Genomic DNA, 24140 nt, shown 5'->3' on the forward strand with positions numbered 1-24140 from the left:
GATGAAAGCGACACTTATTATGAAACTCTAAAATAATAATTGTTGTTACGATAATTATAGTGACAGAAGGCCTCTATTATTATACACATCATGGTTTCATATACATGCAGCATAGATATGAACAGTGAACAATTGAATAGGAACTCTGTAAATCCTGTCTTCTGGGAATAAAAAATACCTCTTATTGGTGTATATATAGATACTCTACACGATTATAATTCTGTGTCAAAGCTATATAAACTTAACCACAACCACATTAGCTATCCAGTTAGTTAACACTTTCAAGATAATAACTTTATAACATAACACAGGGGAGCTTCCGGTTCTTTTGCAGCCAGTAACAGAGATCGACCATGCATATACCTGCACCATCACTCTCAACTTTACAATACATCACTTTTGTGCACCAATAGTAGTATAAGAGTTGTGTGCAGAGAAATTACTGTGGTTGCAGCCCACGAAACAAAGCTTGTGATATTAAAGGCTCTACTGAAGCACCCATTTTTACGCCATACCAATAGTCCAGCGTCCCTGCCCATTCTCCCGATATCAGTGGGTGGGGCGGACTAGTTTTGTAGTATAGTGTGTGTCTGCAAGTCCAATAGCAAAAGGAATCACACACCACAAGATACGTTTGTAAGCCTAACAAATGCATGTCTGTACTGTCATGTACGTACAGTCTTGTACTTACTTCTGTACATGCATGTATAAAACACCTAAGGCACTTAGCATAAATATAATTATAAGCTAGTCAACACTGAAATTGAAACATGGACATGCACTTTACTGTATGCACTGACTCAGAATTGCATTCACACATCACAGGAGAAACCAAGCAACACAGAGGATGATACCTTTTCATTGTATTTAAAAGTCAACAAGGAGAATAGTAAGTAGCTTTGAAGTCAGTTTCAAGAGGCTTCTTAATATTCAACTTAGCACTTTCTTGATGATGCATGGAGCACCTTACCATGGGGACCAATCCAATCTATGAAGATATAAAAATGACAACAGGAGTATCACAGATTTCTGCAACAAGCTCGCACCCACTGACGCTCCTTTTTTCCATATTGATAATCTAACCCAGATACACCCAGAACCCTCGTCAAACCCCTCCCTTTCGCAAATAAATGGTCGGAACGTTGAGAATCCTCGATGGTTTTCGACAGCGGCTCAAAGTACTTGTGGAACTGCAGCGCATGACGACAACTATATCAGAAAATGATGAGGTTCGTACCAAACAACTGTAGTGTATACCCCTCAGCTACTTGCCAAATGACACCTCGGGGTACTGAAACCTTAAAGTGCCAGTACAAGGTTCTAACCTTCCTATACGTTTCGGCAGGCGGGGGAGAGGGGGCGCGCCAAAACACGGGCGAAAAATTACGTTTTAGTACATACGTCGATTAAAGCAATTTTGTGCGCTGTCTGTGACCTTTCTGATGGACGCAGTGCAGTGCTGGGCACGCATTTATGACTCAAATCGAGTCAATGGCAGGTATACATATATAAAGGGTTAAAGCTAGCCTCGTTTCCAGCCGAGTTGTCTCTAACAAATAATGCTAGGTCGCCGTATTTTCCACTTCGTTTTAATAAAGAAAAATCAGCCTGGGACCGAGGCTACCTTAAAGCATGCAGCTCCAAGTCATGTATGCATGCATGGCTTCACTATAAGATGATGGTTTCAACTGATCCTGTATTATGACGAGCAGGAACTTTTCAACCCTTTGGGTGCACACAGGAAAAAGCACAAATAGTAAGTAACCTTACAGTCTGAACGTTGAGATATTGGTAATACACGTGCATGTATATTAATTGTGCAGGTACTTTTTATGACAACAATGTAAATGAGTGCAAAAAACTTATACACCTGTAAGGATACTCAGAATTAGTATGGTCCGGACACTATACTCGTGGATATACCGCTACCTACCTAGTTGTGAATGAACTCGGCATAACAATTACAAAGGTATTTGCCAGGAAATCCCCATTTACCTATATAATGACATACCTCCAGGCTAGCAGCTATAAATAGTGTGTCAGTTGGTTATAATCAATACAGACCTTGTTTGTAGAGATTCCAAGCAAAAGCACAACTTGGTGAAGATGAGCTGGGCAAGTGGAATATTTTTGATTGTGGTAGGTTACTGACTGTTATCGTAGAAACAATCATATAGTTGCTACTTAATTGTATTCAGGTCGTTGCATTGGTGCAAACAAAACCACAGTATGAGGTGCAAGTGCAATCACCTGTCTCATTTTCATACGCTCCTGGAAATCAAAACCAACTATTTGATGACACTTGCTGTTCACCTAATGAAACGAACAATTGCTCGTCTACTGAAACCAACTGCTGCTTTACTGCATGTAACGAAACTCAAATCACCCTCTGCTTCAGAGAGGCTCAGCATTCAACAAATGACTCAGACTCTACCAACTGTCCTCTAGGATTGGCAACAGTCCTTTCTGATACAGTGGCTAATATCACATATAATTCTACAGCAAACCTAACCACCACCACCACCACCACGTATACAGTAAGTTGCTTAACATTCTTTTACTGATAAAGATGTCTACGCACATTATTTTCATAACATAGGGGAGTTTCCAACTTTTCTACAAAGTGGTAGCTTTGCAGCCAGTAAGAGAGATCGACCATGGAGTAAGCACTCTCAACTATACAATACAAGATATTTTTGTGCGTCCAATAGTATACAGTGGAGAACGAGCATTTCTATTGATTCGGGGCATTAGAGTGGTGTGCAGAGAAGGCTACTTTGGTCCTGACTGTGGTTGCAGCACACGAAACGACTCCACTACCCTTGAACCACCCTCCTGGTCCAATGCCAATAATCTAGCATTCCTGTCCATTCTCCCGACAGCAGTGGGCGGGGCAGTGGGTGGACTAGTTTTTATGGTATTATTCCTTGTTTTTGTTATTGTGGTAGTGTGTGTCTGCAAGTGCAAGAGCAAAAGGAATCAAGCTACAAGAGGTGTTGGTATGGCTAAGATTAATCTGCATGCATGCACTTCTACATACATGTTACTAGTATAGTCTTGTTGCATGTACATGTATAGAACCCTAAGGTACTTCGCGTTAGCTAGTATACTAAATACTGATATTGCAATCTTTGAATACAGTTACTATTGCATTCACGTCAGAGGAGAATCCAAGCAACACAGAAGATGATGCCCTCTCATTGTATACACAAGTCAACAAGGAGAATAGTAAGTAAACGTTAGCTTTGAAGTCAGTCTATGAAAGAGGCACATTAAAATTCAGAATGCAAGGTTTTAAAAATAACATTATCGATTGCATTGTTTTTGTATCAGATACCCAACAAGAGGAGGCCCCTCCAATTAACCCTTATCAGGAAAGCATCTACGCGGAGGTGAAGAAGACGAGATCGTTTACTAAGAACGGGCACGTTGACAAGGAGCCACACTACAGTACCCCTAGCAATGCCTCTACACCACAGTACAGTGTACCTAGCACTGTTCTCATGGATACACCACAATACAGTACTCCACTTTCAAAGGACGCTAGCGATAACCTTAAGGAGCCACAGTACAGCACTCCTATTTCTAGGGGGGCTACCCTTACCTGTAAGCCCCAATACAGTACGCCTGTTAGCACACTACCCAGGGATTACCCTAAGGAGACACTGTACAGCACACCTGTTTCCAAGGGGACTACATCACCACACACTAAGAAACCACAGGTATGCCTCTTTATAGCTAGTATAACGTAATTTTTGTGGGGTAAAAAAACGCGGTGATTTTCATGAGTAATTGACTTCGTTGCCTGTACTGCATGCATGCGTTCCGGTAAACCACGCCTGTACGCTCGAGCATTACTCAACCGAGAGCATTATTGTATCATCTGAGTATAATATTGCTCTCGGTTGAGTATACTGCTCATGGTTTTTGTGATTTTTGTGGAGGTCAGCTTTCCCATAAAAAATAACGAATTTTTACAAAAATTATCCGCTACATGGTATGTGTTTGTACGGGATCACACTTGTACGTACTATTCCTACAGGTTGTGTATGGTGACATCTCGAGCATTACTCAACCGAGAGCATTATTGCATCATCCGAGTATAATATTGCTCTCGGTTGAGTATACTGCTCATGGTTTTTGTGACTTTTGTGGAGGTCAGCTTTCCCATAAAAATAACGAATTTTTACAAAAATTATCCGCTACATGGTATGTGTTTGTACAGGATCACACTTGTACGCACTATTCCTACAGGTTGTGTATGCTGACATAAAGGTTTCCAGAACCACAGGGGATGAATCTACAAAGTCAAATAAAGTAGGTCACATAATAATTATCAGCATTAATTCGCTATGCAATCGTCTCCACAGAATGACAAGATTGAAGTACAGTACTCGGAAATTCAAGCATAAGCATAAGCGTTATTAGTGGCTGAAATTGCAGGGAAAACATTAGGTAATTATTACTGACTGACTGTATATACACACATTGTTTTTATAGTGCTGTACAGTACTACAGCGGCCTGCAATGGGTTCAACATGCTTGGCCAAACAATATAATTAAATGTACTATAATTATATATACAGTAATGTAGGTATGAAAGGTCATAATAAATTATTGTTTACAGAACAAAAGGTATAATAATCTTATGGTTTCTTTTTATGACTTCATAACCTGTCTTACCTACCTTTAAAGTAGCTAATATCGTATTTAGATCAACTACACGGTAGTTCACAGTTATAAAAGAGTAGCTAAGCACCAACTGCACGGAAGAAGTATCAATCACACCTGACCCTAAACAGAATCTGTCCCTGACTCCTACTCATGCAGACTCTTACTTATTATATCAGAGTCCTACTTAATATATCGGAGTCCTACTTAATATATCGGAGTGGTACTTCATTAAAAAAAGAGGAACACAAATTGAAATGGCTTTTTGTCCTATTTGGCCCCTCATATAGGGCACGTATCTTCATAATTAATTTGCTATGCAATCTTTCCTCTCCACAGAATGACAAATAATAGTACTCAGAAATTCAACTAAAACAGACTGTATTATTAGTGTCTTGGAGCTAGCATTTAGACGATCATGTAAACAACCCTACTGTTTAATCTGAAAGTGTTGCGTCAATGAACAGTGTTTTAAATTAGAAATTATAGGTCCAACATGCTTGGACAAGCATTCTTACTTCATGGTGGTTGACATGTATATATACCGGCAGTACACAGTAATGCAAACATTAACGGTTGTAATGATTGTGTACAGAAAGGCATATATAAACAATCTTATGGCTTCTTCCTGTATGACTTCACAACATTAGATAAACTAGTTCACCAGCAACTAAGCACAGCTACAAAGATGATCTTACACTGGATACCTGAATTAATCTTGATGGTAAGCAGTTACATAATTATAATGTACTCGTAGGACAAACTATGCAAACAGGTCACAGTACTGGTGCAAGGACAACCACAGTACGAGGTGCAAGTTGGACTGCCTGTCACGTTTACCTACAGACAGGGACTATTGGATAGGAATGTTTCATATGAGAACAGGCTAGCTGATGGCAGGTGTTGCTCATCTAATGAAGGAGGTACCTTTTGTCCCACTGCTTGTGAGAATCGTATCCTTCTCTGTTTCCGAGAGGCTCAGCATTTAGTGAATGACGCCAACCTAGCCATCTGTCCTCTGGGAGGAATGACCTTCACTCCATCTGTAATGGATACAGGCATCATTACATTCAATTCTACAATTTCAGCAACTACCACTACATATCCAGTGAGTTGATATTTTCCAATCACTAATCAATTTAATTCTAATCCTCAGGGAAGCTTCCAACTCTATTAACTATCAAATTATTGCACTATCAAGGGGGTCACAAGAGGTTGAGAGTGGACAACGAACACTGACCCAGCCAATACAAGACAGAACATCTACTCTAACTAGCAGTCAATTTGGTGGTGTGAGGACTAGACTATTTCTAAACAGAGGACTACGAGTTGTGTGCAAGGAAGGCTACTTTGATCCTGACTGTGATATCCCTTGTACCTCAAGAAATGACTCCACTGGACACTTCACCTGTGACACTAATGGTACCAAGGTGTGTCTCCCTGGTTACCAGAGCCCTGAGACCAACTGTGTGGAAGGAACTGTCCCCCGCACTGCTAGCACTCCAGTCACTCAAACAACTACTCGTATTTTAACCATGGAAACATCATCACAAAGCAGCGATATGCCAACACGACAGACTATTACACCCACACCTCTTAGCATTGTGGTGAGTACCGCTCCCGAGACAACATTTGTCATACAAGAGTTGACTACTAACAGTGACATATCTCCATCAGCTGTTAGTGCGGACATTGTACCCATTGTGGCTGGAGGAGTTGCCGCGGGGTTGGTGGTGTTAGTGTTGATCTTAATTGTCAACATTGTGTTGGTGGTTGGTGTTCTCAAAGTCAAGTTTATGAAACACTATTCAAATAAACAAGGTATGCTGTGATCATTGATGTTTTAAAGCATCTGTATTACAAAATAAACACATTAACCATTGAAGTTTGCATGTGAATCCCCTCTGTATTACATGAAACAGTGCGTGATTGTATCCCCTAAATAGATTGTCGTTACTAGATAAGCCTGAATTACCGCCACAATTATTCTAAACTTACAACTATAAGCCCGTTTACCATCATAACTATACTAAAAGCAAATCGATAATAAAAAATAAAAGTCTGGCAGATAATTATATTTGCTGTTAATTGAACCCCTAATAAAAATTTAATGGCCCGAATCATAATTCCTTGTCTCAATAAGAACAAGAACTGCGGCTAACACTAAAGGCACACCCACTAGCTGGCATTAGGATACTTGAACATAAACCCCGATACTTGACATAGACATCCCAAATGTCATTACTAAATAATTTTGTGCAGTTTGTGTGAACACAAAAAAAGCTTACATGGCGATAATAATGTAATGTACGTACTAAACACAAAATAAAGAGTTATAATCACTCACTTTAACTGTTGCTTGTTTTCTTACCACCATGCAGGGTCTGCAACGGAGGAGAACATCACTATGGGGGCGAATCCAGTGTACGAGATGGGGGGAGGTAGACACAACAGATCTGAGGACAATGTTGACTATGAGATAGTACGATGACTACCCAAATATACTCTGTGCAGTAGTTTTAGATCTATAGAAAGAGTAGCTTACACTTGTAATCTGTTTACATCACTGAAAATGGACCATCTGTCCTTCATAGATCAAAGTTATTATTGATGTAACAGTTGTAAATCAGCCAAAACTAAAACTCACTGTATATGCCTAGCTAAGATGGATACCAACGAGATTACTGTAATCATCTTGACAGTATGGGTGAGTCAAACAGCATCTTATAACAAGGTGTTATTGGTTTCTTAGTCTGTATACTGGTACAATTAAGCACAGCCACAGTATGAGGTGCAAGTTGAATTGCCTGTTGTCAGATTTACCTACAGAGAGGGGCTATATATCACCAATGTGTGTTCCATACGAGAACAGACTATCTAATGGATTGTGTTGCTCGATTGTTTGTCCTATGCACTGCTTGTAAGAATCGGATCCACCTGTGTTTCCGAGAGGCTCAGCATTCATTGAATGGCACCAACCCAGCTGTCTGTCCTCCGGGAGCACAATGACCTTCACTCCGTCTGTGATGGGTACAGACATCATTACACAATGCATTACAGTATACTCCTATTTATCTAGGGGGGTTACCCTTACCTACAAGCCCCAATACCCATGCAGGGATTATACCCTAAGGAGACACAGTAGGGCACACCTGTTTCTAGGGGGGCTACCCTTACCTACAAGCCCCAATAATTATAGTACGCCTGTTAGCACACTACCCAGGGATTACCCTAAGGAGACACTGTACAGTACATCTGTTTCCGAGGAGACTACATACATGACCAGTCACATGCAGGTATACTCCTGAGCTTGTACGGGATGAGTACTATTCTTAGGTTGTGTATAATTATGCTGACACATTAAGACTCCTACGATACCCAGAAATACGGGAAATGAATATACAAAGTCAAATAAAGTAGGGCACATATCTTCATAATCAAAAATGTATGCCTCCACAGAATAACAAGTATAGTACTCAGAATTTCAACTATAAACAGACTGTATTAGTGTCTTGGAGCTAGCATTTAGACGATCATGTAAACAATCCTAGTTACAAGCTGTGAAAGTGTTGTGTCAATAAAAAGTGTTTTAAATTAGGTCCAACATGCTTGGACAAGCGTTCTTACTTCATGGTGGTTGACATGTGTATATACCGGTAGTACACAGTATAATGCAAACATTACGGTCGTAATGATTGTGTACAGAAAGGCATATACAAACAATCTTATGGCTTCTTCCTGTATGACTTCATAACGTTTTAAGAAAACTAGCTCACAAGCAACAAGTACAGCTACAAAGATGATCTTACAGTACTGGATACCTGGATTAATCTTAATGGTACGCAGTTACATAATTAGTGTACTCATAGGACAAACTATAATGCAAACAGGTCACAGCACTGGTGCAAGGACAATCACAGTACGAGGTGCAAGTTGGACCACCTGTCACATTTACCTACAGAGAGGGACTATCGGATAGGAATGTTTCATATGAGAACACACTAGCTGATGGCAGCTGTTGCTCACGTAGTGAAGGAAATACATCTTGTTCCACTGCTTGTGAGAATCGTATCTTTCTCTGTTTCCGAGAGGCTCAACATTTAGTGAATGACACCAACATAGCTGTCTGTCCTCTGGGAGATATGACCTTCACTCCTTCTGTAATGGATACAGGCATCATTACATTCAATTCTACAATTTCAGCAACTACCACTACATATCCAGTGAGTTGATATTTTCCAATCACTAATCAATTTAATTCTAATCCTCAGGGAAGCTTCCAACTCTACTATCGAATTATTGCACTATCAAGGGGGGCACAAGAGGTTGAGAGTGGACGACGAACACTGACCCAGCCAATACAAGACAGAACATCTACTCTGACTGGTAGCAGTCAAATTGGTATTGGTGTTGTCAGGACACAACTATTTATAAACGGAGGACTACGAGTGGTGTGCAGAGAAGGTTACTTTGGTCCTGACTGTGGTTGCAGCCCACAAAACGACTCCACCGGACACTTCACCTGTCACATTAATGGTACCAAGGTGTGTCTCCCTGGTTACCAGAACCCTGAGATCAACTGCACGGAAGAAGCACTAATTACACCTGAAACTTCCCAGCCGACACCACACACTATACAGCACACTACTTTTATAACAGAGGCAATGACTACTACAGGCATAACAAATACTTTACCCACAATCATGACAACTACGACTATTGATGAACCAACAGCTACAATACCGCCTAACATAATGCAGACGAGCTCTACAAATGAGCCTGCAAACGCAATAAGCTCACTACAGCCGAGTTCAACTAGTGCTACAACAAACGCAGGTACTACTACGGATGTTTTGCCGATAGCAATAGGCGGGGCAGTGGGTGGCCTGGTTGTGGTGGTGATAATCATATTAATCACAATTTTGCTGGTCCTCAAAACTAAGAGAAAGAAAAAGAGCGAAGAAGATGGTGAGTCAATCAGTGCATGAAACATATTCAAATAAACAAGGTATGCTGTGATCATTGATGTTCTAAAGCATCTGTATTGCAAAATAAACACATTTACCATTGAAGTTTGGATGTGAATCCCCTCTGTATTACATGAAACAGTGCGTGATTGTATCCCTAAATAGATTGTCGTTACTAGATAAGCCTGAATTACCGCCACAATTATTCTAAACTGAAAACTATAAGCCCGTTTACCATCATAATTATACTAAAAGCAAATCGATAATAAACAATAAAAGTCCGGCAGATAATTATATTCGCTGTTAATCGAACCCCTAATAAAAATTTAATGGCCCGAATCATAATTCCTTGTCTCAATAAGAACAAGAACTGCGGCTAACACTAAAGGCACACCCACTAGCTGGCATTAGGATACTTTAACATAAACTTGACATAGACATCCCAAATGTCGTTACTAAATAATTTTGTGCAGTTTGTGTGAACACAAAAAAAGCTTACATGGCGATAATAATGTAATGTACGTACTAATCACAAAATAAAGAGTTATAATCACTCACTTTAACTGTTGCTTGTTTTCTTACCACCATGCAGGGTCTGCAACGGAGGAGCACATCACTATGGGGGCAAATCCCGTGTACGAGATGGGGGGAGGTGGACACAGCGGACCTGAGAACAATATTGACTATGAGATAGTACGATGACTACCCAAACATACTCTGTGCAATAGCTTTAGATCTATAGAAAAAGTAGCTTACACTACTTGCTTGTGATCTGTTTACTGAAATGAACCATCTGTATGTATATACTTCATGGATAAATTAAGTAAGTTATTATTGATGTGACAGTTGTAAGAATTAGAAAACTAAAGAAACTAACACTCACTGTATGCCTATAGCTAAGATGGATATCAACAAGATTACTGTAGTCATCTTGACAATATAGGTGAGTCAAACAGCATCTTATAACAAGATGTTATTGGTTTCTTAGGCTGTACTGATTACAAGCACAGCCACAGTATGAGGTGCAAGTTGAATTGCCTGTCAGATACCTACAGAAAGGGGCTATATATCACCTATGTGTGTTCCATATGAGAACAGACTATCTTATGGATTGTGTTGCTCAATCATTTTGTCTCAGTGCTTATGAGAATCGGATCCACCTGTGTTTCCGAGAGGCTCAGCATTCAGTGAATGATACCAACCTAGCTGTCTGTCCTCCGGGAGCACATGCAATGACCTTCACTCCGTCTGTGATGGGTATACAGACATCATTACACAATGCATTACATGCAGTACTCCTATTTATCTAGGGGGGGGGGGGCTACCCTTACCTACAAGCCCCAATATATACCCATGCAGGGATTACCCTAAGGAGACACAGTACAGCACACCTGTTTCTAGGGGGCTACCCTTACCTACAAGCCCCAATACAGTACACTTGTTAGCACACTACCCAGGGATTACCCTAAGGAGACACTGTACAGTACACCTGTTTCCAAGGAGACTACATACATGACCAGTCACATGCAGGTACTCCTTAGCTTGTACGGGATGAGTACTATTCCTAGGTTGTGTATAATTATACTGACACATTAAGACTCCCACGATACCCAGAATTACGAGGAATGAATATACAAAGTCAAATAAAGTAGGGCACATATCTTCATAATCAAAAATGTATGCCTCCACAGAATAACAAGTATAGTACTCAGAATTTCAACTATAAACAGACTGTATTAGTGTCTTGGAGCTAGCATTTAGACGATCATGTAAACAATCCTAGTTACAAGCTGTGAAAGTGTTGCGTCAATAAAAAGTGTTTTAAATTAGGTCCAACATGCTTGGACAAGCGTTCTTACTTCATGGTGGTTGACATGTGTATATACCGGTAGTACACAGTATAATGCAAACATTACGGTCGTAATGATTGTGTACAGAAAGGCATATACAAACAATCTTATGGCTTCTTCCTGTATGACTTCACAACGTTTTAGAAAACTAGCTCACAAGCAACAAGTACAGCTACAAAGATGATCTTACACTGGATACCTGGATTAATCTTAATGGTACGCAGTTACATAATTAGTGTACTCATAGGACAAACTATAATGCAAACAGGTCACTGCACTGGTGCAAGGACAACCACAGTACGAGGTGCAAGTTGGACTGCCTGTCACATTTACCTACAGAGAGGGACTATCGGATAGGAATGTTTCATATGAGAACACACTAGCTAATGGCAGCTGTTGCTCACGTAGTGAAGGAAATACATCTTGTTCCACTGCTTGTGAGAATCGTATCCTTCTCTGTTTCCGAGAGGCTCAACATTTAGTGAATGACACCAACATAGCTGTCTGTCCTCTGGGAGATATGACCTTCACTCCTTCTGTAATGGATACAGGCATCATTACATTCAATTCTACAATTTCAGCAACTACCACTACATATCCAGTGAGTTGATATTTTCCAATCACTAATCAATTTAATTCTAATCCTCAGGGAAGCTTCCAACTCTACTATCGAATTATTGCACTATCAAGGGGGTCACAAGAGGTTGAGAGTGAACGACGAACACTGACCCAGCCAATACAAGACAGAACATCTACTCTGAATGGTAGCAGTCAAATTGGTATTGGTGGTGTCAGGACACAACTATTTATAAACGGAGGACTACGAGTGGTGTGCAGAGAAGGTTACTTTGGTCCTGACTGTGGTTGCAGCCCACAAAACGACTCCACCGGACACTTCACCTGTCACATTAATGGTACCAAGGTATGTCTCCCTGGTTATCAAAACCCTGAGACCAACTGCATGGAAGTAGTACAAATCACATCCGAACTTACAACAGAATCTGTCCAGCCTACGCCACACACTATACAGCAGAGCACCACTACTTTTATAACAGAGGCAATGACTACTATAGGCATAACAAATACTTTACCCACAATCATGACAACTACGACTATTGATGAACCAACAGCTACAATACCGCCTAACATAATGCAGACGAGCTCTACAAATGAACCTGCAAACGCAATAAGCTCACTACAGCCGAGTTCAACTAGTGCTACAACAAACGCAGGTACTACTACGGATGTTTTGCCGATAGCAATAGGCGGGGCAGTGGGTGGCCTGGTTGTGGTGGTGATAATCATATTAATCACAATTTTGCTGGTCCTCAAAACTAAGAGAAAAAAAAAGAGCGAAGAAGATGGTGAGTTAAAAGAATTACACATGCAGGTGCATACGAAAACTAACAAACACTACATTTACTTCAAATGCTTCTCCTTTGATGAGCTCAAACACACACAACACACTTGTACGCAAACAAATTCTGTTTTCTTTACTCACACATGTCCTATAGCTACCACAATCATGAATTTAGAGGAGCTTCCAAATAGTAAGAACAACACTGATGGTATTGACGCTTTGAACTTGTATGCTAGTGTCAACAAAGATGCAAGTGAGTAATAGTGCAGGAAAGCACCTACCACCACTTCAAACACTGTAGTGCTTGCAACACCCATTGCTAACCATTCACCTTACAACAACTAGAGTACCCATATCAACATGGCTTTAAATTAATTTACAATCGTTTAGAAAGCACCCAGTACTGTACGCATGACATAAATTTTTTGTGTAGACAAATGTGCAGAAACACCACAAGAGGAAGCCCCTGCAGTTATCCCTTATCAAGGACAGATCTACTCGGAGGTGGAGAAGACGGGACTGTTTGGTAAGCAGGAGAGTGATTCAACTAGTGAGGAGCCTCAGTACAGCATGGCAACAGCTGGTACCTCTAAACTGGAGAGTGTCGATGACAACGAAGAGCCAAGATACAGCACAACTCAATTCCTAGCTATTGATAAGGAGCCACAGTACAGTTCTCCCAATGCTGCGAGTGCATCGACTCAGGCACTCAATGAAGAGCCTCGATATGACATCACTTTTAGAGGTGCCTCTACGGCAACTGGAACCAACGAAGAACCACATTACAGCACTGCCATTAGAAATGTGCCCTCAAACACAGCTACACAGGTGATTACCACATTAATTTTGTTTGTTATGCCTCGGGGCGTAGCCGCACGAGGGATACGGTAAAGTTAACTTTGTGTGTGTGTGTGTGTGTGTGTGTTCCAGCTGTAACTGCTCAACGGTTGCAATGCGACGAAAACTAACAGCTTCTATAGGCCTCTAGCCACATCTTCTTGTTTATACACGTACCTTTGTTATTGTTACAGATGCAGATAAATGAGGCTGGCTACAGTATTCTAAAGGGTGACCCTAAACGCTTCGAAAATGTGAATATTGGACCGGAATACTCCAAGCTGGAGGGCACCACACAAGTGACACAACATCAGGTATTTATTGTAGCACTTAAAAAATCTATCGACATACTGTACAGGTACAGGACGAGAGTCAGTATTCGGAACTTGAGACTACCAAGAAGCCTGATGTTCAGGTATTCCTTTAGTGTTAGAACGTCCTTATAAGTCTTCGAAAACCTTTTACCAAAAAGAATGCTAGTGCTACATAGCTATACAGCTTCTTCCAACAGATCTATGTGGCTGGCTACAGTGCACTTGAAGAATCTCGATACTCTGAAATTGAAAGTGAAACTAAGCAACCACAGGTATTCAAATTAAAATATGCTACAAATAGTATAAGGAATTTCAATATTACTATCAACTTGTGATACTCGTAAACAATTAATCCGCAGATTGTGTATGCTGATTTAGAGATTGCAGATAGCCAGAGTGCTGACAAAGCAACTACACAAACGGTACGGTACAGCACAAGACGTGATTACGTGTCTGATAATGACCACACAATTACCCCCCTACAGTCTGACAACATGAACACAACAGAAGTACAGTACTCGCACATTAAGAACGGACAGTCAGTTTAGTCATCCCCTGTCAAGACATAACAATAACCCCATTATAATTTATTATGCATGCTCAGATACACTTCTATATTTTCTGCACTCGATCGATACCTTTAGTAGTATAGTACCGTAGCGGGTAGTTTTTGTTGTTGCAAATTTTAGTATAAATACTAAATATTTCGTACACTAAATATTCGTACATTTCAGGAGGGTGACCTACAACCTATTGCGTAACGATTTCTCAGTTTTAATTTTTGGATGATGCTCTCGAAAAATGCGAACATTTCCATCATACGAAAATAATTACCCGTTATACGTTACGTACGGTATTCATTTTCGCACTCACTCAGATCTCGTTGGTGGGCCAATGTAGGAAGAAATCAATATCCAGGGATTTCATTCAGATAGTACGTGGCTAGCTTATAGTTCCTGCATGTAATGGAGGGTGGAGGGGGGCATGTAATAGGGTGATTTGTCGGTGATGTATACCTGCACTTAGTTTTCAGTAATGCTAAGATAGCTTCCGCCCTGACATGCTGTACTCATGCGTCTGCCTTCCTGTTCCCTATGGCAACCTACAGTGACCACACAGGTATTGCATGCATTAGGAAGTAAACAATTCTACTTGCCAGCATTAGTTAAAGTATAAGCTAACAACACATGCAAAGCTGCGAACAATACATGTAAAGCTTCCCATATAGCTATGAACAGAGGAGTAGGAAGATGTTTTTGTAAGGGGGTGCTTTACAAATCTGGGGATGCCCCCGGAACATTTTGGCATTCTACATTCCCGCAGATTAATTTTGAGCAAATTTGATATTTATAAAATTATCAGTATCAAAATTTAAATTGGATTAATTGTTCTGCTATTATTATACTTTAAATCTGTTAAGTGGGTATGAATATACAATAAAAAAAAGATTGCATTGTGTCATTGTACTTCGGAGGAATGTTTCAATCTTTGCAGTGAAGAAAACGAACGTTTGGCAGTTAGACAGCATGCCTATTAATTTTTAGGATCCAATTACACTTGATCTATAATAGTCTAGCTACCCTCTTTTAGTAGCTGTTCATGGAGACTTACCATTGATGTCAAAAATGAGAGGAGACTTGCTTGTTGCAGATTCGCAATGTGCTTGCTCTTTAACTTTATAAGAGATATATTATACAATGTGGTTCATCTAGCTGACCTTTGTACTGTGTATGTAACTATGCTAGTGTAGCTAGCTTCAGAGCTAGCTTAGTAACTAATAGCTAGCTGTTCTGAACTTCATGGAGGCAAGTAGGTAAGGTAGCTTGAGATAAGGGGGTGCTCCAGCACCCTGAGCACCCGTGCTTCCTACGCCACTGATGAACGGAGTCAAATCAAATTTATTTATGGGATAATATATACACCTATAAGACCAACTGCACATGCACAGAAGAGGAAGGAAATACAGTTACGCCCAAACCTTCCAGTACTACGAGTAGTGTGATCCATGGTGAGTTATATACTCCTGAGACAACGTTTACCACACAAGAGTTGATGACATTGATCAGCTGCTGGTGCAGATATGGTACCCATTGTGGCTGGAGGAATTACTGTGGGATTGGTGGTGTTAGTGTTGATCTTAATTGTCAACATTGTGTTGGTTGATTACGTGACAGTTTTTATGAAACAATAAACAAGGAAGATACGCTGTGACATCCGCACTGAAAATAAAAATAATACATTATCATTTTGTATATTATAATACATACAGCATACTACTTACTTGTTGCTTGTTTTACCACCATCTGGGTCTGCAACAGAAGAGAAAATCGGTATAGGTGAATCCAGTGTAGGAGATGGGGGGGACACAGCGGAATTAAGGACAAGAATGTTGAACACAGAATGGTAATGGTCGTTAACTTTACACAGCGGAGATATTTCCGTTTTCCATTTCCGTTTCCGTTGAATGAGAGAGTACGATGATTCTGAGTTGAACCAATCGTACTCTGTGCAGTAGCTTAGAAGAGCCGCTCAATGCTTATATATACTTGTGTGTTATCTGTTTACGTCACTGAGCATTTATCATCTCATTTCATGGCTCAAAGTTATTATATTGATATTGATGTGACATTTGAATAATGGATACATAGTCACTCTGATTGACAATAATTATGGGTTGTTGCTTGTACTGGTGCAAGGACAGCCACAGTACGAGTTGCAAGTAGAGTTGCCTGTCACATTTACCTACACAGAGAGGGGCTATCGCCTATGAGTGCTCCATATGAGAACACGCTAGTTGATGTGTTGCTCACATGCTAAAAGAGGTACATTTACCTATTGTCCCACTGCGTGTGAGAATCGTATATCATCCTCTGTTTCAGCATCCAGTAAATGATAACAAAAAGCCATTTGTCCTCTGGAAGGAAGAATGACCTTAACTTTGATAGATAAGGCATCATAGTTATTACAAGCAACTAGATCTACCACTAAATGTCCAGTGGTAACGGTATTTCCAATCAGTTTCTCAGCGAAGCTTCCAACTTTACTATCGAAGTATTACAAGGGGAAACGAGGTTGAGAGTGGACAACGAAGACCCAGCTAATACAAGACTGTATTGGTGACAATCGACTCGCTGGTGTAAGGACTATATACTACGAGATGGAGGACTACGAGTTGTGTGCAAAGAAATGCTTAAATGTGGTTGCAGCTCACGAAACAACTCCAATGGACACTTAACCTGTGAACTACAAGTAATCGTATCAAGGCATGCATTCCCTAGTTATACCCAAACCTTCCAGTACTATACACTGTTAAAAATGTGGTGCTATTGTAACACCCAAAAGTGGGGTAAAACCATTGTACCAAATATGGCACTCATATATGGAGTTATTACAGCACCAGATTTTAGTGTTATTAAAACACTCATTTTGGAGTTGTAACAGCATGAAAATGTGCTGTACTTGCACTTTCTTGGAGTTACTGCAACTCCAAACTGTGTGTAACTTTTACAACTACACCTACAATGGTGTTATTAAAGCACTGGGGATGGGTGCTGCTGTTACTATGTTACTACAGGTACAGTTGTCATTGCTATACTCTTCATGCAAAGCATAAAATATTGCATGCATGCTTATTGCACTTCTCGATAAGCTCATGCACTTGACTTAAATGACGTAACATAATTATAGCATGTGTATAATGATATGCATCACGATAGCATATACAATAAAAGTATAAAGATATGTATACCTATATAACCTCATAAAGTGTTTAATAACTACGACCACAATACACTTAGGCAGTTCGGGACCTTAAAAATAAAAAATAAAAGGGTGCCATGCTGACATGCACGTGGGTACTAAAATGTCAAAAACATAGTTACTTGTACAAGAGTTTCATAGAATGAATCTACTTCATACACTTCTTTCTCTACGATGACGAAGTAGTTCATTGATCCAGATTCAATAGCACTTTTTCTACCTTGAACGAACGTTGCATGTCATCCACCTGCATGTATATAATTATGATGGGATAAGGATGGGGCTCACAAAAACAGTAGGCAGTGATATAAGTGATTAGGAGACAATTATTCAAATAAGCCGAAAGCCTAACACTTTAACATATCACCTTTTATTCTATCAAATATCCAGTGTGCATGCATTACTGTGTATCATTATATATGTATGATGACAGGGTTATTCTCGTTATAATAAGCATATACCCCCCCACACAGGATGAATTCAAGGGCAACAGAAGAATCTGTTCTCAAGTATCAAGTATTTGTAACAGTATATCAATTTAGCTGTTTATGCATTACATACGTGGAGCAGCAGCTTGACAAATATCATTTGTACTGCATCCTTCTTCTTACAGTATCATCTTCAGAACTGAATAAAAAAAAATGTATGTTTGAAGATATGGGTTTCTATTTACCATTAGATTGTGACTGCACCAGTGACTGCATAGTCTTCGACCAGCTCCTGTAGCTTAACATTGTTCTCCTTTGTTTGAATTCTTTCCTCAAAAGTAAATCTATAGGTAAAAAATTCTATTACTACTGCGAACATTTACAGCTATATGCTTGAACACAATAATGATTAATAGTGGACTTACATAGACATAATCGGTCAGTGGTGGATAGAAGGTAAGTATATACGCACATCTGTTACTGCTGGTCGATCATAATTATCACTCCTGATATAGCACCTTTGTTACGCTTTGTTTTTGGACTATTCCTTTTAAAGAGCAGTGGTTTATCTTTGGACAGATGTTGAATCTCAATTTGCGACGCATATTCTTTAACCTTGTTTAAAATAGCTCGACTCCATGAACCCTGCATGAAAAGAGTACCTATAGCTCTTACGATGCGATAATTTTGTAAGAAACAACCATTATATATCTTGTATTGTCATTGGAAATTAGTTTAACAATAATTGGAAGACAAAAATTATAATTATGATGATTTGTATGCAAATGTAGATACGTGCGAAAAACCAGTCTGACAGGAAAGTGTTCCTAACGCTCAACATACATCTAACTGACGGACACGTGCCCACAAAGCCCAACATATCAGACTGACGGACAAGTGCCCACAAAGCCCAACATATCAGACTGACGGACAGCTGCCCACAAAGCCCAACATATCAGACTGACGGTCAAGTGCCCACAAAGCCCAACATATCAGACTGACGGACAAGTGCCCACAAAGTCCAACATATCAGACTGACAGACAGCTGCCCACAAAGCCCAACATATCAGACTGACGGACAGCTGCCCACAAAGCCCGACATATCAGACTGACAGACAAGTGCCCACAAAGCCCAGCATATCAGACTGACGGACAGCTGCCCACAAAGCCCAGCATATCAGACTGACGGACAGCTGCCCACAAAGCCCAACATATCAGACTGACGGACAGCTGCCCACAAAGCCCAGCATATCAGACTGACGGACAGCTGCCCACAAAGCCCAACATATCAGACTGACGGACAGCTGCCCACAAAGCCCAACATATCAGACTGACGGACAGCTGCCCACAAAGCCCAACATATCAGACTGACGGACAGCTGCCCACAAAGCCCAACCAGAATTATTATATAGTTACAATTATAGTAGTGAGTAGTAGACTTGCAGTCTGTCTATGTCAAGCTTTTTAGCACAACAATGGTTTTGCAGCAACTTACTCTATAGTTCCGAGTCAAAGCAGTGTGCCATCTTGCAGTGTAGTACATCTAGCAACTTAGTCCATGTAGTACCAGAGCAGCTAGAGTAGGCCCGGCGCCTTCGTACAGTTAAGGTGCACACAGCTGTGTGCAGAGACTCTCATGCAGGCAGCTATCTATCTCAAGGTTCACGTGAGATCAGTGCTGCACGTATTAGATCTACCACCCACGATTTTGTTTTGTTTATGTAGTCTTGGCTACCCACCACGCATTTGAGTCTGTGCTCATCAATTAATTATGATCATAATTATCATCAGTGTATGCCCTTGCATGGAAGAGGGGGGGTGGGAGCAGAGTAAGAGTTAAGTTTGCAGGGCAACTGTATGAGTAGAAAGAACACACTATAAGCCAGCTACTTAGCTAAATACAGGATGTATGATTTTTCAGACAATTGAATTGTTAATAATTATTGTTGAGCATTAATAATTAATTGTCCGTTAGCGTGACATGCACATAGTCTAGTCCTCAATAGATGTTGCAACTTCAAACACATAGTTACAGTAACTAATAATGATAACTGATTCATCCGGCACATAAGTTATAAATACTGAATAGCTAAAATATTGCCGGTACACTTGAAAAGTGCACTAATTTTTTCTTGGAAAGTTCCTCACAGGCCGGGCCGATTGTTCCGTCATCAGTACAAGCTAGTGTGCTGCTTCACCCCTGTATACATAATTACGCATGTGATTAGAATTTATAATAAGTATAATAAATAAGGTGACTATAATTATAATCTGCTCCTGCATGCATGCTTGAATACAAAGGTATAATAATTATACCAGATTCAACTATTTTAATGGAACGGGTTTGTTACTATATAAGCAACTATTTATTTACACATGCAACTACATGAATCATTATAGACTGGCCTTGATTTGCATGCAGGTGATTTATAGAGGTGCTTACATTGCACCATGTATAGTGCTGCAATCACACAATTCTTATTTGAGTAACACCATCTGGTGTATAGTTAGAGTAATATGATTTTAACAACTAGGTAAGTGCATGCACAACACTGTTTAAAGTGTTCCACAAGCACTTATAAGTGTATAATAGCACCCTTTATTGTTCTAGTAACACGTAGCAGTTACGACTGCACTCCTAGTGTTGTGATAGCACCATTAGGTGAGTGTTGGCATAGCACTTTGGGTGCTATTGTAACTACCCATTTTTAACAGTGTAGTATTGTGATAGTGAGTATACTGCTATTGAGACACGTTTAATAAGAGTCTACTATAGTAACAGTAACGTCTCTTCATCAGCTGTTGGTACGAAAGTCAAGCTTATGAAGCACTATTCAAATAAAAAGGAACAATGCTGTGATCTGAAAATAATACTACAGTGGAACCCCTCTATAACGAACACCTTTGGGAAACAATGATTTGGCCTTTATACAGAGGTAGGCTTTGTTGAGAGGTTGTTTTGTACACAAACTGTTCATTTGGGACCTGGGTATAGCAACTGGCCTTTATTCGGAGGTGGTTGTTAACAGAGGTTCCACTGTAACACCGTTAGATACGTTAGTAAGCCTAATAAAAACTAGTAATTGCACTTTTACTTTCTTCAGTTACTATTGCATTCACATCAGAGGAGGAGAATCCAAGCAAACACACTACATTTTTAAACAGGAAATTCCCATCTACCTATCACATACCTCCAGGCTAGCAGCTATAAATAGTGTGTCAGTTGGTTAGAATCAGCATACCTACCAAGCAAAAGTACAACTTAGTGAAGATGAGCTGGGCAAGTGGAATAATTATTTTGATTGTGGTAGGTTACTGATTGTTATCGTAGAATCGACTCAATACAATCATATATAGTTGCTACTTGTATTCAGGTCGTTGCATTGGTGCAAGCAACACCACAGTATGAGGTGCAAGTGCAATCACCTGTCTTATTTTCATACACTCCTGGAAATCAAACCAACTATTTGATGGCACTTGCTGTTCACCTAATGAAAGCTGCTTGTCTGTGGAAACCAACTGCTGCTTTACTGCATGCAATGAAACTCAAATCACCCTCTGCTTCAGAGGCTCAGCATTCAACAAATGACTCAGACTCTACCAACTGTTCTCTAGGAATGGCAACATTCCTTTTTTGATACAGTGGCTAATATCACATACTGCATGGTATAATTCTACAGCAAACCTAACCACCACCACCACCACATATACATGTAAGTTACTTAACATTCTTTTACTGATAAAGATGTCTACGCACATTATTTTCATAACATAGGGGAGTTTCCAACTTTTCTACAAAGTGGTAGCTTTGCAGCCAGTAAGAGAGATCAACCATGGAGTAAGCACTCTCAACTATACAATACAAGATATTTTTATGTGTCCAATAGTAAACAGTGGAGAACGAGCATTTCTATTGATTCGGGGCATTAGAGTGGTGTGCAGAGAAGGCTACTTTGGTCCTGACTGTGGTTGCAGCACACGAAACGACTCCACTGGACACTTTACCTGTGATACTAATAGTACCAAGGTGTGTTTCCCTGGTTACCAGAACCCTGAGACAAACTGTGTAGAAGAGGAAGGAAGTACACAAGAGCCTGCAATAGCCATGAGCAGCAGTTTGGCTACTATACCACTATATCATCTGCTATTGCGGATATTATACCCATCGTAGGCGGAGGTGTTGCCGGGGGGTTGTTGGTGTTGCTATTGATGCTGACTGTTAACGTTGTATTGGTGGTTGCTGCTATCAAGTTCAAGTTTACTGCACAACATTCAAGAGCTCAAGGTATATGCATGCTTAATATTCAATTTGTCACTTTCTTACTACATGTAATTCTCAATCCATAGTTGATGAGCACATTACCATGGGAGCCAATCCAGTTTATGATATGAAACAAAGAGATGAAAGCGACACTTATTATGAAACTCTAAAATAATAATTGTTGTTACGATAATTATAGTGACAGAAGGCCTCTATTATTATACACATCATGGTTTCATATACATGCAGCATAGATATGAACAGTGAACAATTGAATAGGAACTCTGTAAATCCTGTCTTCTGGGAATAAAAAATACTTCTTCTTGGTGTATAGATACTCTACACGATTATAATTCTGTGTCAAAGCTATATAAACAACCACAATAGCTATCCAGTTAGTTAACACTTTCAAGATAATAACTTTATAACATAACATAGGGGAGCTTCCTTGGTTCCTTTGCAGCCAGTAACAGAGATCGACCATACATATACCATGCACCATGCATCACTCTCAACTTTACAATACATCACTTTTGTGCACCAATAGTAAACAGTAGTATAAGAGTTGTGTGCAGAGAAATTACTGTGGTTGCAGCCCACGAAACAAAGCTTGTGATATTAAAGGCTCTACTGAAGCACCCATTTTTACACCATACCAATAGTCCAGCGTCCCTGCCCATTCTCTCGATATCAGTGGGTGGGGCGGACTAGTTTTGTAGTATAGTGTGTGTCTGCAAGTCCAATGAATCACACCACAAGATACGTTTGTAAGCCTAACAAATGCATGTCTGTACTGTCATGTACGTACAGTCTTGTACTTACTTCTGTACATGCATGTATAAAACACCTAAGGCACTTTGCATAAATATTACAGTAATTAATTATAAGCTAGTCAACACTGAAATTGAAACATGAACACTTGACTGCATGCACTTACTCAGAATTGCATTCACACATCAGAGAAGAAACCAATTATTAAGCAACACAGAGGATGATACCTTTTCATTGTATGAAAGTCAACAAGGACAATAGTAAGTAGCTTTGAAGTCAGTTTCAAGAGGCTTCTTAATATTCAACTTGGCACTTTCTTACTGTATAGATGATGCATGAGCACCTTACCATGGGGGCCAATCCAATCTATGAAGATATGAAAGCGACACTTACTATACATCCTTGTCATCAGGGAAGTACAGTATGAAAATGTTTTTGGATGGCCTTAACCATTTACCTGCCGAGTTATTCTCGCACACATGTAAATCTCTGCTACCTCGCCCGATTCACATGCAGATTTCTGCAACAAGCTCGCACCCACTGACGCCCCTTTTTTCATATTGGTAACCTAACCCAGACACACCCAGAACTCTCGTCAAAGCCCTCCCTTTCGCAAATAAATGGTCGGAATGTTGAGAATCCTCGATGGTTTTCGACAGCCTCAAAGTACTCGTGGAACTGCATGACGACAACTATATCAGAAAATGATGAGGTCGGTACCAAACTACTGTAGTGTACAGTAGACTCTCGCTATTCGGCCACCTCGATATACCGGCCATTTGGCTTGGCACGGAATGCTAGCTATATGTTTACTGCACAAAACTCACCCTGAAGTACGGCCACTCGCTATACCAGCCAGTGTTGGCTGTCCCAACTAGTTGGGCGGAGTCCAACCAACTGCGTGGTTGGTTGAACTCCGCCC

General features: G+C 40.2%; 3 protein-coding genes and 3 long non-coding RNA genes across 11 annotated transcripts; 4 read left to right on the plus strand and 2 right to left on the minus strand.

Annotated features, from left to right (window-relative positions):
• The first annotated feature begins 2031 nt into the window (after positions 1-2031).
• On the plus strand, positions 2032-14768 carry LOC135330905 (uncharacterized). 4 transcript variants are annotated; one of them, XM_064525877.1, is made up of 17 exons: positions 2032-2139; positions 2199-2537; positions 2600-2999; positions 3142-3228; positions 3334-3722; positions 4255-4317; positions 4371-4455; positions 5322-5395; positions 11757-12089; positions 12138-12852; positions 13003-13101; positions 13282-13676; positions 13880-13999; positions 14044-14100; positions 14197-14271; positions 14359-14421; positions 14485-14768. In XM_064525877.1, the coding sequence occupies exons 8-17, from the start codon at positions 5360-5362 to the stop codon at positions 14545-14547; spliced, it is 1956 nt and encodes a 651-aa protein (XP_064381947.1). In that variant the 5' UTR covers positions 2032-2139; positions 2199-2537; positions 2600-2999; positions 3142-3228; positions 3334-3722; positions 4255-4317; positions 4371-4455; positions 5322-5359; the 3' UTR covers positions 14548-14768. The 4 variants fall into 4 exon arrangements, 3 of the variants coding, with proteins under 3 accessions (XP_064381947.1, XP_064381948.1, XP_064381946.1); XM_064525878.1 differs by having other exon boundaries at positions 3163-3228; XR_010392888.1 differs by lacking the exons at positions 2032-2139; positions 2199-2537; positions 2600-2999; ... (3 more) ...; positions 4371-4455; positions 5322-5395 and adding an exon at positions 11510-11704 and having other exon boundaries at positions 14184-14271; positions 14485-14560.
• Positions 5699-7277, plus strand: LOC135331598 (uncharacterized). Its single transcript, XM_064526820.1, has 4 exons — positions 5699-5716; positions 5760-5779; positions 5828-6492; positions 7053-7277. The coding sequence occupies exons 1-4, from the start codon at positions 5699-5701 to the stop codon at positions 7160-7162; spliced, it is 813 nt and encodes a 270-aa protein (XP_064382890.1). The 3' UTR covers positions 7163-7277.
• LOC135330925 (uncharacterized) lies at positions 8430-10461 on the plus strand. The gene is made up of 4 exons (XM_064525906.1): positions 8430-8509; positions 8562-8894; positions 8943-9639; positions 10231-10461. The coding sequence occupies exons 1-4, from the start codon at positions 8471-8473 to the stop codon at positions 10338-10340; spliced, it is 1179 nt and encodes a 392-aa protein (XP_064381976.1). The 5' UTR covers positions 8430-8470; the 3' UTR covers positions 10341-10461.
• On the minus strand, positions 9141-15903 carry LOC135330971 (uncharacterized). Its single transcript, XR_010392890.1, has 6 exons — positions 15611-15903; positions 14873-14955; positions 11893-12024; positions 10712-10886; positions 10197-10305; positions 9141-9250 (listed from the first exon to the last, which is right to left on the minus strand). It is a non-coding gene; the product is annotated as an uncharacterized LOC135330971 (long non-coding RNA).
• A 1772-nt stretch (positions 15904-17675) lies between these two features.
• On the minus strand, positions 17676-19827 carry LOC135330972 (uncharacterized). 2 transcript variants are annotated; one of them, XR_010392892.1, is made up of 5 exons: positions 19682-19827; positions 18705-18831; positions 18432-18530; positions 18320-18385; positions 17676-18005 (listed from the first exon to the last, which is right to left on the minus strand). It is a non-coding gene; the product is annotated as an uncharacterized LOC135330972 (long non-coding RNA). The 2 variants fall into 2 exon arrangements; XR_010392891.1 differs by having other exon boundaries at positions 18612-18831.
• A 1082-nt stretch (positions 19828-20909) lies between these two features.
• On the plus strand, positions 20910-22766 carry LOC135330976 (uncharacterized). Of its 2 annotated transcripts, XR_010392896.1 has the most exons (6): positions 20910-21122; positions 21291-21493; positions 21561-21899; positions 21962-22024; positions 22074-22471; positions 22534-22766. It is a non-coding gene; the product is annotated as an uncharacterized LOC135330976 (long non-coding RNA). The 2 variants fall into 2 exon arrangements; XR_010392895.1 differs by having other exon boundaries at positions 20910-21493.
• The last annotated feature ends 1374 nt before the right edge of the window (positions 22767-24140 follow it).

This window comes from Halichondria panicea, chromosome 2 (genome assembly GCF_963675165.1).
Source record: "Halichondria panicea chromosome 2, odHalPani1.1, whole genome shotgun sequence".
NCBI classification, from domain to species: Eukaryota; Metazoa; Porifera; class Demospongiae; order Suberitida; family Halichondriidae; genus Halichondria; species Halichondria panicea.

What these genes read in the sequence shown, in the direction of transcription:
- LOC135330905 (XM_064525877.1), top strand. Translation starts at nt 5,360, where the DNA reads ATGATCTTACACTGGATACCTGAATTAATCTTGATG. An exon ending in TAGTGTCAACAAAGATGCAA is followed by an intron (nt 13,102 to 13,281) that starts GTGAGTAATAGT and finishes TTTTTTGTGTAG; the next exon opens with ACAAATGTGCAGAAACACCA. An exon ending in GTGAAACTAAGCAACCACAG is followed by an intron (nt 14,272 to 14,358) that starts GTATTCAAATTA and finishes ATTAATCCGCAG; the next exon opens with ATTGTGTATGCTGATTTAGA.
- LOC135331598 (XM_064526820.1), top strand. An exon ending in CAACTACCACTACATATCCA is followed by an intron (nt 5,780 to 5,827) that starts GTGAGTTGATAT and finishes TCTAATCCTCAG; the next exon opens with GGAAGCTTCCAACTCTATTA. An exon ending in ACACTATTCAAATAAACAAG is followed by an intron (nt 6,493 to 7,052) that starts GTATGCTGTGAT and finishes ACCACCATGCAG; the next exon opens with GGTCTGCAACGGAGGAGAAC.
- LOC135330925 (XM_064525906.1), top strand. Translation starts at nt 8,471, where the DNA reads ATGATCTTACAGTACTGGATACCTGGATTAATCTTAATG. An exon ending in CAACTACCACTACATATCCA is followed by an intron (nt 8,895 to 8,942) that starts GTGAGTTGATAT and finishes TCTAATCCTCAG; the next exon opens with GGAAGCTTCCAACTCTACTA. An exon ending in GAAAAAGAGCGAAGAAGATG is followed by an intron (nt 9,640 to 10,230) that starts GTGAGTCAATCA and finishes ACCACCATGCAG; the next exon opens with GGTCTGCAACGGAGGAGCAC.